Source organism: Semicossyphus pulcher, unplaced genomic scaffold (genome assembly GCF_022749685.1).
Source record: "Semicossyphus pulcher isolate SPU_LCO1_2020_fin unplaced genomic scaffold, fSemPul1.0.p SCAF_15, whole genome shotgun sequence".
Classification (NCBI taxonomy): Eukaryota; Metazoa; Chordata; class Actinopteri; order Labriformes; family Labridae; genus Semicossyphus; species Semicossyphus pulcher.
Genome location: NW_027211659.1, coordinates 1526362 through 1539246, shown reverse-complemented (window position 1 = coordinate 1539246; position 12885 = coordinate 1526362). Strand labels below are relative to the sequence as shown.

General features: G+C 45.2%; 1 protein-coding gene across 2 annotated transcripts in view; it reads left to right on the top strand.

Annotated features, from left to right (window-relative positions):
* Positions 1-11636, top strand: part of LOC138592676 (ras-associated and pleckstrin homology domains-containing protein 1-like) — a 63510-nt gene extending 51874 nt beyond the window's left edge. For both annotated transcript variants that reach the window (XM_069663521.1, XM_069663520.1), the window contains 10 exons: positions 119-193; positions 1486-1570; positions 4596-4717; positions 4811-4876; positions 5484-5627; positions 5721-5831; positions 6789-6887; positions 6988-7108; positions 7247-7377; positions 8385-11636. In XM_069663521.1, the coding sequence (XP_069519622.1) occupies positions 119-193; positions 1486-1570; positions 4596-4717; positions 4811-4876; positions 5484-5627; positions 5721-5831; positions 6789-6887; positions 6988-7108; positions 7247-7377; positions 8385-10760 (3330 nt within the window). In that variant the 3' untranslated portion in view covers positions 10761-11636. The remainder of the gene's footprint in view (positions 1-118; positions 194-1485; positions 1571-4595; positions 4718-4810; positions 4877-5483; positions 5628-5720; positions 5832-6788; positions 6888-6987; positions 7109-7246; positions 7378-8384) is intronic.
* The last annotated feature ends 1249 nt before the right edge of the window (positions 11637-12885 follow it).

The following is a 12885-nucleotide window of genomic DNA, read 5'->3' as shown; positions in this document are numbered from 1 at the left end:
AGTGCAGTATTTTTCAGGTTTAGCAGCCTCTTGTGACGTCATCACAGAAGGTTCTGTGATATTGTTTATGTTCAATAACGTAAATAAACCTGTTCTCTCTGTTTCCTTTTCTTCATAGTTGGTGATTCGAGTTCATCTGTCAGACGAGAGCTCAAAGACGATGATGGTGGACGAGAGACAGACCGTCAGACAGGTACGACTCTGCCTTGTAGTAGTACCTGTGTCATTTGTAGTCAAATTATGGCGACCTGTGTTATATTTGTACTCACTATTAGTATTGTCATTTCTCATATCTATGGCTGCATTATCAGTTGGTGAACTTAGAATACTGAAAGTAGAACAAAACTATTAGTAGTAGCAGTTACTTCTATTCTTCTATTATTAGCAGTTATAGGAGTAATGTCATCAGTCAGGGGTTTTATCAGAACTACTTGAAGTAGCAGCATTAGATGGTGGCAGCAGCAGCAGCAGCAGCAGCAATAGTATCAGCATTATTAACAGCAGTAATAATAGCCTAGATAGCATTATTAACATTAGTGGAAATAGTTAGCATACTAGCTTCATTAACAGCGCTAGTAAGAATCTTATTTGCAGCAGCACAAGCATCAGTGGTAGCGTCAGAAGCTAGAGATTAGCATCAACAGTTGTTGTGCTAGCATTATTAGCAAACGGAGTAATAGTGTCGAAAGCAGCATATTAAACTTCGGTTGTTGGTGAGAACCAGGTGAAACTGTAGTGCTGGGTTTGGATACGAGTGTTGTTCAGGTGATGTCTTTTTCCTCCTTTATTTACGGCGTGCTAATCGCTAACCGCTAACCGCTAGCATGCTAATCACACTTAACTATTTAAGATAAGATAAGACAGAGCTTTATTAATCCCAAAGGAAATTATAGTGCCGGATAGCTCCAAAAAATACAGAATAAATGAGAGAAATACAAAAAACAACTCAAATGTCAGTTAAAATATAAAGTGTTTGTGTTGATGCAAAAGAGACGGTGCCTAAAAGAAAAACAATATTACAATAGGCAGCTACAAAAGTAGGCAGGAAGTAACGGTGGCAGTTAAACTGACAGTAGTATTGACAGTTATAATTTAACACAACACATCGACTAAATCAAAGTATTTCGGTGTTCTTAATATACTCAGGGACGCACACAGTTAAACACCCAGCTCACTACTGGTAATTCAGGCAGCTAAACAGCTAACTGAACACAACTTATCCCAACTGAAACTGAGCAGGTTGAGGTGAGCAGACCTGCACTCAGGTGAGAGGGAGGAGCCGTGATGTCACGTGACAGGGAGTCTTTTGTAGATCGGTTGTAAAAGTGTCATTAGCCGTCATTTGCAGCAGTATTCCCATATGTAACAGTTTTAACAATAATGCATTGAAGGCAGTGTTAGCATCATAAACAGAAGTGCTTATATAATAGCTAAATGATGTTACCGCAGCGCAGCGTGAAGCTCACATCGCCTCCTGTTCTTCAGGTGTTGGACAGTTTGCTGGAGAAGTCTCACTGTGGGTACAGTCCCGACTGGTCACTGGTGGAGACCATCAACGAGCTGCAGATGGGTGAGCACACACACACACACACTCAGGTGCGCACACACACAGGTTTGTTATTGCTGGCTTTTTGCTTAATCTCTTCGGAAATCCAACCACAAAGCGTTTCTCCGGATGTATTATTAAAGTGTTCTTCTCTCCACAAGCTAGTGATGCATACAGATCTATATCCCCAGCACAGAGTGAGCTGAGGTTAATGTAAAAGAGAGAGCATAATTTAGATGATTAGATTAATAATGAATGTCTGTTATATTGTGTAATTGGATTAGCTAGCTTAAGAAAAGAGCTCTGCGTGCTGCAGTTCATCTTGATGGATTTAGTGGTTTTGCTAAAGACGTTTTGTAGCAACAGATTTTAGTGAATTCAAAAGGATTGAAGAGCTTAGACTGAAAAGCCTTCTGAGTGCTGCAACCTTTCCCAGATTTCCAGGTGTGTGCATGTTGAGGGAAAGGCATTACTGAGGACGTTAGTACTTGTGTTCAGTAACATTGTGCCCAGCAGTGAGTATCAGACAACACAGATATTCAGCAACAAAGATATGAGCGCGCGCGCGCACACACACACACACACACACACACACACACACACACACACACACACACACGCATCCCTCGGGGCTGTCACGATGTGCCTTTGCTAGCACACACTGTACTACGAGCTTCACTCCGCTTAACACTCTTTGACACACACACACACACACACACACACACACACACACACACATACAGTCTTTATGTAGGTCCGGTGCAGCGATGCGTGTGATCTAACCTACATCTTCAGGGCTGAACAGACAGTCAGCAGCGTTATGAAAGAGAGAGAGGGAGAGAAGGTGAAGTGAAGCTCGTTCGGCCAAACCTCTCAGAATCTGCTCCACGTGCGTTTCTAAAACCCGGGCTGAAGGCCAGGCTTCAGCCCGAGGAAGATTTTAACGGCATTTTGTGTTAATTAAGAAAATAAGTGGTGTCTGCTGGGGGTGCTGTCAAAGCATTTGTCCTTACTCTGCAGCTACACACACACACACACACGCGCCACCAGCTCCCTGCTGAGTGCCCTTTAGCAAGAGGCCGACTTCCTGTCAGAGCAGAACCTCTGACCTCTAACCGGTTACCCTACAGGAAATAACAGAGTGGCACCAAATATTTATGTACATAATGAGACAAACAAGGATTTTTATTATCATTAGTTGTTGTAGTAACAGCAGCAGTATTTGCTTCTGTAACAGTGATAGTGTTGCAAAAACAACACATCATCCATGCAGGAAGTAACATGTTTTTTCTTCATAATAATGTTGGTATTAAGAATATTTATGTCTTCTTATTTGCCTGAAGTCTAAAACAGACTCGCTCCGTGTTGTAACCTTTAACTTTAACTGGACGTGTTGGCTTTTTATGACTCAACATATCCGTGGCTCTAAAGCTGCAGTGATAAACAGCTCCATCGTGATGTGTGATAAATGATGACATAAAATATGAGCTGAAATAATCTGTTTGGCATATTTTCACAGATATATCACAGATTAAAGTGCTTTACAATAAGAGAAGTGAATGCACATGAAAACAGACAAGAGAAACATTAAAACAGTGATAGAGAGCCTGATTATGAAATTTGATGATAATAGTAAAAAGAAAGAAGTAAAGAACAAAATGAAATACATAAGATGCGTGACGTAAGGTTAATAAAAAATGTATTTATAATAAAGTTTAGGATATGACTGCATATTCTGCAGCAGTGCAAAGCTAAGTATAAAAAGCATTATAGTGAAAGTCATGGCGAGCTAAATACGGAAGCCCTAAGCGGACATTAATCCAAACATTTTATTCACTCAGAATCAGAACCAGAAGTACTGTATTTGTCCCCGGGGTAAATTCGGGCATTAAAGTTGCTCTGATACAGAGAGAGGCATGAAGAAATATATGGCATAAAAAAATATGAATAGGAAATATATATGGAAGTAAGAAATATTCAAATATGTGCATATACAATAAAATAAGAAATAAAGATAAAAGATTAAATGCTGAGAAATGGATCTATGGTCATTTAAATATGAATGCTACAATGAAAGTCGCAGCATGTCCTGCTCTGTAACAGCACAGTGAGCAGCCTGTTTTTTCTAGATAGACATAAAATTATTCCGTTATCACGAGAAAACCAGCTTTGATATCTCGAGATAAATAAGTCGAGATCTCGAGGAAACAACCAGAAACTACCTCGTTATCACAGGAAAACTGAGTAAATAAAATGTATGTATGCATGTCCTCTTAGGGCCTCTGTAGCTGAAGGCTAAAGTGAAGAGTTAGCTTGTTTTAAGTATTTAGCATGCTCGCTTTCCTCATGTCTGAGTGTTTTCTATAAGTCAAATTTAAAGGAAGTCGTTGTAAAAGTACGGAAGCCCTAAGCGGACATGCTTCCATACATTTACTTTACTCCAGTAGTTCTTCATAAACAAAACATCAGCAGAGTTATTGACTGAACGCACACCGCTCCAAATGTTAAAAAAGGCACACAGGAACTTTTTGTTGACGAGGTCAGCGGTGGTCCAAATTCTATGTGGGTCATAGCTGACATGGTTTTGTCCGGTCCGGTCCTCACAGGGGAACATGTGAAAGCCGCTGAAAGGCAGCCGGGGTGAGGGAGCGAGTTTGAAAGAGAGGGAATGAGGGCAGCAGACCGCCACGAGCCATGATGCCTCTAAAGAGCAGAGTTATTAGAGGGAAGGTCCCCTGCAGGAAGAGTCTTCGTAATGGTCCACTTTTTACATAACAACACATTTAAAAGATGTCATTAAAAGTCCCAGAAAGCATTGCAATAAGATGTTTAATCAGCCTTAAAGTGCGCAGAGTTAGAGGCTGATTTTCAGTGTAGTTTTGCCTTCATCTTAACTGTTAAACACATAACTGTAGTTTCTCTTTTTTCTGACATTTGAGATCTAGTTAATTACTGTTCTTATTTTCCTAACAGCTTACTCTCATTGCCTGATAGATGACCCAGCGTCACATGATTTTGCTAACATAAATACTAAATTCTCTCTGTGCAGAGCGGATCTTTGAGGACCACGAGAACCTGGTGGAGAACCTTCTGAACTGGACCCGAGACAGCCAGAACCGCCTGATGTTCACTGAACGCATCGAGAAGTATGCTCTGTTTAAAAACCCGCAGGTAAGAAGCACCCGAACCCTAACAGTCAAAACCATACAGATGTTTCTAAACTGCTAACCGGTGTTCTGTCTTTTTCTCTTCGCGTCGCCGCAGAACTACTTGCTGGGGCGGAAGGAGACGTGTGAGATGGCTGAGAGAAACAAAGAAGCTCTGTTAGAGGTGAGTTTGTTTTCTCCTCTTGCACACAGCTGTTCCTCACTCACCTTGAAATCCAATTAAAGTAAAATGCCTCAAACTTTGTCCACTGACAGACACCATAGTCCATATTAGAGGAGAGAGGATATAATAAAAATATGGAGCTAATTAGCGGTGACATCATTTATTATTTTGCACTTGGAGAGATGAATTCTCTGAGTATGTTTATGCCCCAGGTTTTGCCTCATGGGCCACTAACTCGCCACCCTTCCTCCAGTGTTGGGGCGCGTATAGCGACAGAAGGAAACCTGTAGACTCTGTTTTGGGGCAGAAAAAATACTCAACACTTTTGCCTGTTCAAAGCACATACACTTTAAATCTGCATTTTTAGTTACAGCTAATGTTCTCCTCTTCAAGGTCAAAAATGATGAAGCAGCAAAGCACACTTTTCTCAGGAGCACCCACTAACTTGTAAACTTGCAGGGTAAATTCATGATGTTGGTATGAATGTCAGAAAAACAGTCAAATCGACACAACTGAGTCAACAAACTGTAGTTTACCTGGTGTTAGGAAATGTTGAAAACGTGGGCTGAAACTGAAACAAACAGTTTGTGTTGTTTTTGTGTGTCAGGAGTGTTTCGGCGGCAGCTCCGTCTCCGTCCCTGAGATGGAGGGAGTGTTGTGGCTGAAAGAGGATGGGAAGAAGTCGTGGAAGAAGCGCTACTTTCTGCTGAGGGCTTCAGGCATCTACTACGTTCCCAAAGGAAAGGCCAAGGTGTGTGTGTGGACAAAACACAGTCATCGGTTTTACAGTGCAGATATTTTAAAAGCTGGAAAAAGGAGAAATCTGATGTGCGTGTGTTTGCAGGCATCCAGAGACCTGGTGTGTTTCCTCCAGTTGGATCACGTTAATGTCTACCACGGTCAGGACTACAAGAGCAAGTACAAGGCTCCTACAGACTACTGCATGGTGCTGAAGGTACAATAACAACCTCATGCATACACATACTTATAGTAATGATGAGCTTTAGGATGAATTAGCTCTGTCAGGTTTGTGGAACCACGGACCAGCAGTGCCACCTGGTGGTGTGTTAGAGTACTGATACATCTGGTTCAATGTAGAGACCACAGACTGTACATAAAGATGGCCGACGCATCTCCACCTCTTCTCTTTGTGCAAAAATGAAGCTAAAATACCCCCGGGCCATCTTGCTCATCTGTATCCAGAGTGTTTGCAGCAGAGAGCGGCTGGTGGAGCCGCACTGTTGACGTCCCGCCCCTTCCTCTACCCGACACACACCTTTACCTTGTGTCCTTGGCGTGTTGGAGCCATCAGGTGTCCATGCCGTGTTGGAGCCCTCAGGTGTCCTTGGCGTGTTGGAGCCCTCAGGTGTCCTTGGCGTGTAGGAGCCCTCAGGTGTCCTTGGCGTGTTGGAGCCCTCAGGTGGGCTCAGTCTGCAGCAGAACAGCTTCTTGTGTCGGTCTGAAGCAGATATTCACGCTGATGGAAAGTTCAGTGACTGTAGTGTTAGTGTTAGTTACGTCTCCTCTCGCCGTTCCTCCTCTACTCTGCTACTCGGGAACAGAACGCTGCAGGAGCCCCATTTGTCAACAGAGCTGTCAATCATGAGGCCACACCCCCTTTTTATAGCATCAATTAACTAATTAAAAGTAAACTTGTGAGCAAAATAAACACTTGGACATAAATCAGCAGATAAGAACTAACTATAATGACAGAAACCATGTTTGAGAAAAATGTATTTGACGTGTATTTTGATTTTATAGTTTGACTCATGTCCCATCTGTTAACATGGAGGAGGCGGGCTTTATGAGCTATACTGCAGCCAGTCAGCAGGGGGCGATAGTACTCACGCTACTGGTATGCAAAGTATCTTGTTAAGTAATACAAAGTGTGTGTGTGTGTGTGTGTGTGTAGCACCCTCAGATCCAGAAGAAGTCTCAGTACATCAAGTACCTCTGCTGTGATGATGTCAGAACCCTTCAGCAGTGGATCAACAGTATTCGTATCGCCAAGGTAAAAACCTTCTGTCGTAAAAGATCAAATGTTGTTGTCTGCACTCGCTGCACTATTTGTTTATTTACCGATACCTGTTGTCTGTCTGTCTGTCCATCAGTACGGGAAGCAGCTGTACATCAACTACCAGGAAGCCATGAGGAGGACAGAGGCGGCCTATGATTGGTCCTCCCTCTCTTCTTCCTCCATCAAGTCGGGCTCCAGCTCCTCCAGCCTGCCAGGTCTGTGACGATAATAAAGTTTGGTTATTCAAAGGGAGCAAAAATTAATAATTAATTAAATAATGTATCCATTCATAAATAGAAAAGAATAAGCATCATTATCAGAAGTAAAAGTTTGCATGTTTGCGCTCACTCCAGAATCCCAGTCCAACCACTCCAGCCAATCAGACAGCGGCGTATCAGAGATGACATCATCAGGCCACACCCGCTCCCAGAGTGTCGTCAGCTCCATCTTCTCTGACGCCTGGAGGAGAGGAACACAAGGAGAGGTGTGAACACACACACACACACACACACAGTCTGTCCGATCCTTTCCTGTCATTGTCCTGTTTACCTGTGGACTACATTTCCCATATATCCCCTCTGCTTCCCTGCCAGCGGTCAAAGGCGAAGGGACGTATGCCTGTTCCTCTTTGTGCAGGAGGAGGAGGAGGAGGGAGCGGAGGTTAGACAGGAAGTGATGTAACAGGCATGTTAAAAGTTTGGATGAAAACCTAAAAACACTAAACTGTTTGTGTTGATGCTTTGAAGAGAGCTGGGATTAAACGACTTTAATTAGCAGGTATAGGTGAGGTCCAGGTTTACATTAGTACCTTTTTTCCATAGGGATGTAATTGATGGTTTTGTTTTCTGTTGTTGAGACACGTATGAATATAGAGTACAGAAGGCAAAAAATAGTAAACATACTGCCAAACACTTGGCTTAATTTATATAAACAGATGTCAAGTTTGATTTCATGTCATGACAAGTTTTAGGGGAGCTTAAAAGTTTGTTGGTGTCTTCCTGATTGTTGGTTGCAGCTGAGCTGTTGATTGTTCTAACATCGTGGTGTGTTGTGTCCTAACCCCCGATCAATACAACAAAAGTTGCTAGTTTGCGCCCAGTTATCATTTAAAACCAGTAAAGCCCTGGTTTTATGAATAAAACAGTTCGGACTGACGGACTGACCTCGGTCATCCTTCTTTGGCTTCACTTTCGGTAAAACATTGAGAGAGCTCTAATAAGTGGTCGGTCCGTCCCTGATCATTGTACTTTAGCATTTATGCTGCGGGTGGTGTTTAATGTCTAACAGGCCTGTCATGTTTCTCAGACTGCACTGGTTTGCTGTTTGATTCTTTGCACCTCGTCTTGCTTCTAAATGATGACGGTGGAGTGTTTTACTTCTTCTAACTTTCTCTCTCTCTTGTCTTTTCTCTTCCTGCGTCCCCACCTACTGCACTCATGGTCCTCCCCCCTCCTTTTTCTCCTTCCTCTCTCCATCTGTATCTCTCTCCAGATGATGAGGATCGACCCTATCAGTAGGCCTATGCCTCTCCAGATACCTTCCATCTCCCCCCAGACGCTCCCTCTCTCTCAGCCTCAGACTCCACCTTCCCGGAGCAGCTACACCGAAGGCCTGGTCCAGTCTGAAGATTCCTCTCCATCACCACCCTCGCCTCCTCCACCTCCGCCTCCTCCTGTTGCATGTGTGGCCCATCAGGGAGCACCTACCTCCTCATACATTAAGTACAGCACGCTGGCTCGCCTGCAGAGCCAGAACCAATCCAGGACACAGCCCGCAGGAGCCGCCCCTCCTGCCCTTCCTAACCAGACAACAAAGCCCAACTACAATACCCTCCCAGCTACTTACAGCACCCCCACTCCATTACCACCATCTCCTCCCCCTCCTCCTCCACCCGAGGCACCAGCTCCTGGCTCAGCAATGGCGGCACTGAAATATGGTGCAACAAGCCCATGTGCTCTCCCACCACCACCACCACCATTGGAGGAGGACTTGCAGGAGCCCTCCTATCTCCCACCTCCTCCTCCAGAGAGCCTTGAGGCCAATGGGTTGCCTCCACCTCCACCGCTAGAGCCCGGCTCCTGCACCCTACTTTCCAACAGTGGCCTCCAGCAGTTCCTGTCACAGAAGTTTCCCAATATGGTGTACGACTTCAACCCTGCACTGGGTGAGGTTAATGCTCCTACAGTTCCTCCAACTGGACTCTCTCCTCCTACATCCCTGCAAGTCCTCCGGCCTTTGTCTCCCAATGCACCCCCTCCTGCGCCTCCCAAATCCTTCACTGGTGGTTTTCCCCCTCAAACTGCTCCTAAACCTTCGGGTCCTTCTTCACTTCCAATTGCCCTCTCACCCGTGTCCCCGACACAGCCGCAAAGCAGCCACGGACCATTTAAAAAGCAGCAAAGCTTCTCAACTGGACATTCCCCAAATCAGCCACCTCCCACTCTGCCGAAGCAGCACAGCCTCTCCTCCAAAAACCTCGCCATCTCTCCTTCTTCCTCCTCTTCTTCCGTCTCCATTGCTGCGGCTACCTCCTCTCTGGTCAAACAGATTGTCAATCAGTTCCCTGGAAACGCTGCTCCTTCCTCTATGCCGGCTTCCAACTCCATGGAAGGATCCAAGTTCAGTGCTCCTCAGTCTCCTCCAGCAGTCAAGGCCAAACCAAAGTGGCAGCCAGGAGGTGTTGTGGCTCCACAGTCACCAGAATTCCCTCCACCTCCTCCAGACAACTCCACTGGAGAGTTTCCCCCTCCTCCGTCTTCTTCCTCCAACAAGACAGGCTCCCCTATAAAGAAATCGCCTTCCACCTCGTCAACAGGATCCTCCAAGAAAGGGCCTCCACCGGCTCCACAGAGAGCCTCCTCCATGCGGTCCAACTCGGGAGAGACACAGGACGAGAGGCCAAAGAAGGTGGAGAGCCTGGTCAGTAAATTTGGCCAAGCTCCTCAAACGGGTACCTCGTCCAGCTCCTCGTCGGTGACCGGATCTCCTTCGAAGGAATCCTCCACACTTCCTGCTCCGCTCCCAAAGCCAGGGAAGCTGAACTTAGCAAACCTCCCATTGGCACTCCAGGGGCTGCAAACCGGCCAGCACCATCAGTCCTCCGAGTTCCCATCCCCTCCTCCCCCACCTCCTCCCGCCAATCAACATAACCTCGACTCATCCCCTGACTACTTCCCACCTCCACCCAGTGACTTTGAGCTTTTCCCTCCTCCTCCCCACCCATCAGAGTTCCATCACCCCCCAAAGGTTGCAGTGGTGAACCCCCAACCTCAGATGCAGCCTCCTCAACAGCTGGTATCGTCCTCTGTGTCATCGTCATCATGGAAACAAGGCTCGCTGAAAAAGGGGACAGTCCCTCCTCCGGCGCTGAACCGGCGGACGAGCAATACAACTCCGTACGACAATACATCAATGCCACTCTCGCCGCCTCCTCTGTCTCAGACCCCACCTCCTTCCCTGTCCTCATACTCTTCCTCCTCCTCGCCAGTTCCTCCCACCTCCCCGAAATCCCCTGGGCCGAGCACTTTGGCACTAAAGCCGCTATTCCTGGAAGATCTCAACCGCACCCTTAAGAGAAAGTCGGTGTCCCGCCATGGCTCACTCACCTCTTCCCACCTCATCCCCTCCTCTAAGATGGAGCCTGTGGGCACCATGGACGACATGGCCCTCCTCCCGCCTCCTCCCCCTGAGCTCCTGCAGCAGCATCATCAGGGTGTCCGAGGACAATCCAAAACTTTGTCCCGTCACCACACACACTCCCAATCCGCCAAACATGCCAACATCTCAGGCTATGCAACGCTGCGGCGAGGTCCACCTCCCCAACCTCCTAAACGGGACCAAAGTACCAAACTGACCAGCGACTGGTAGGGAGCGCGGACTCTGGGTGGAACCTAAAAACTGAACTGACTATTTAGGTCTCATCGTTCCTGCAAAGAAGAAATACTCAATGTCTGTCTTGACTCTCCTCATCCTCAACCATCCACCCCTGGATTCCGAGCAAGTAGCAAGCCGTCTTTCCTTCTCTTAATCTCAGATTATGATTGTTCCTATTAGCCTCATTATTACTATCATCCTCATTATTACTATCATTATCAATACATGTTTAATCCAATGACATGAGTAAAAATATATATATGTAAATATATATATCTGTATACAAGCAAGCCAGAAGAATCACCTATCGAGCTTTTTTCACAATGTCTGTGCAGCTTTGCATTGAAATATACAAAAGACGAGACTTGATCGACGACAGCAACAGAGACAATTTGCTGCAAAATAACTGGTACTGCATGGAGCCGCGGCAACGGAAGTCTCGTTACTCACGAAGGGAAGGACGGATCGACTGAAGGAACAAGAAGTGCAGAAGTGCTTGATGTGTATAGAAATGTTGGACTGAAGGCGGAGCATTGCCATTTATTTCAAACTTTTTTTGTGTGTGTTTTTATATAAGATTATTTAATACTGGAAAGATGTTATTATAATTATTTTAAGTTTTTAAGAAGTGTCAAAAGAGAATGAGTTTGACTGGACGTGCGTCTGTGTTGATCTGGGTTACAAGACAAGTTCACAGCTGAGTTCATTGTTGGATCATTTAATCAAATCATTGCTTTCAATTTAGAAAATCGTGGCTGAAGGGATACGACTTGAGACTTAAATGCACTCTGAACAAATACTTGTTGTAAGTCAGCAAAAAAAATCAGCCAGTAAGGCTGTGCTCGGATTAAAGTCATATTGAAATCCTAACCAGTTGTGAAATCCATTTTTTAAACACTAAAAAATTCGGGCATCTGATTAGGATCCTCCTGGGCGCCTCCCTTTGGAGGTTTTCCGGGCACGTCCAACTGGGAGGAGACCCCGGGGCAGACCCAGAGCTCGCTGGAGGGATTATATATCCCGTCTGGCCTGGGAACGCCTCGGAATCCCCCAGGAGGAGCTGGAAAACATTGCTGGGGAGAGAGACGCCTGGGTCACCTTGCTTAGCCTGCTGCCTCCGCGACCCGGCCCCGAGTAAGCGGAAGATACCGGATGGATGGACAAAATATTGTCATAATAGTGTGAACTTTCACGTCGAGGCCTTCCATCGTCTTAGCTGTCCTATAACCCATCCAGATAATCAGGACTGTTGCACAGAGTCAACGAGCGCCTCCTTTAATCTGAGCTCAGCCTTTGTAAGTCTCCAATAACAAACCAGTTTGGACACATTTTGGTGACAGACTTTATTACCAGTTAGTTTGCACAGACTCTCTTCTGTAAATGCATCAGATAGTTTTGCAGTTAGGTATTTCTTTGGATAGTTAGTAGACCATGAAGCTAGTCGGCTACAGTGACCTGATCATCAATTTGCTGGTAAATAAAATCAATCACTTGTTTGTCATCTTAACGCCTGGTCAATTGCTGCAAGTTATGTGTTTAAAGGTGTGAGTCCACATCTTCGGGATGAACAAGTGCCTGAAAAACAAACCTGCTAAAACTGCTCACAGGTATGCTTTAACATCCGACCATGCAGAAACTCCTGACCGTTACTTCTGTGATGTTAGCCATTAGCTTTCTGACTTTTGAAGTGCCATCTTTTGCTGCCATCTTTATCGGACACTGCGAGCAGGAAAGCTGAATTTAAAGAGAAGGAAGCTGAAGTAGCAACTGAAGTGTGATAGTAACAGGATTAGACAACTTATAGGCAAGACAACACTCACACAACTTCAGGCCTTTGTCAGTAAAAGGAATGATCGTGAAAGGCATTTAAAAAAGTTTTACTCGACTTCCCCCCAGTGGTAGAATCACAGAAGACGCCTCTTTTGTACATCTTGACTCCGTTTCTACACAACTGTTTGTTACAGTAACTTTAATGTAGTGCTTAATTTCCACTGTGAAAGGCATTTCAACGAATGAGTGACAGACAGAGAGCCTCTCTGAATATTTGAGCCAAAATTGGACCAAATTTCAAGCTGACATTTTAAGTTATTTACCTGATTAAGTTAATCTACCAAAGCAA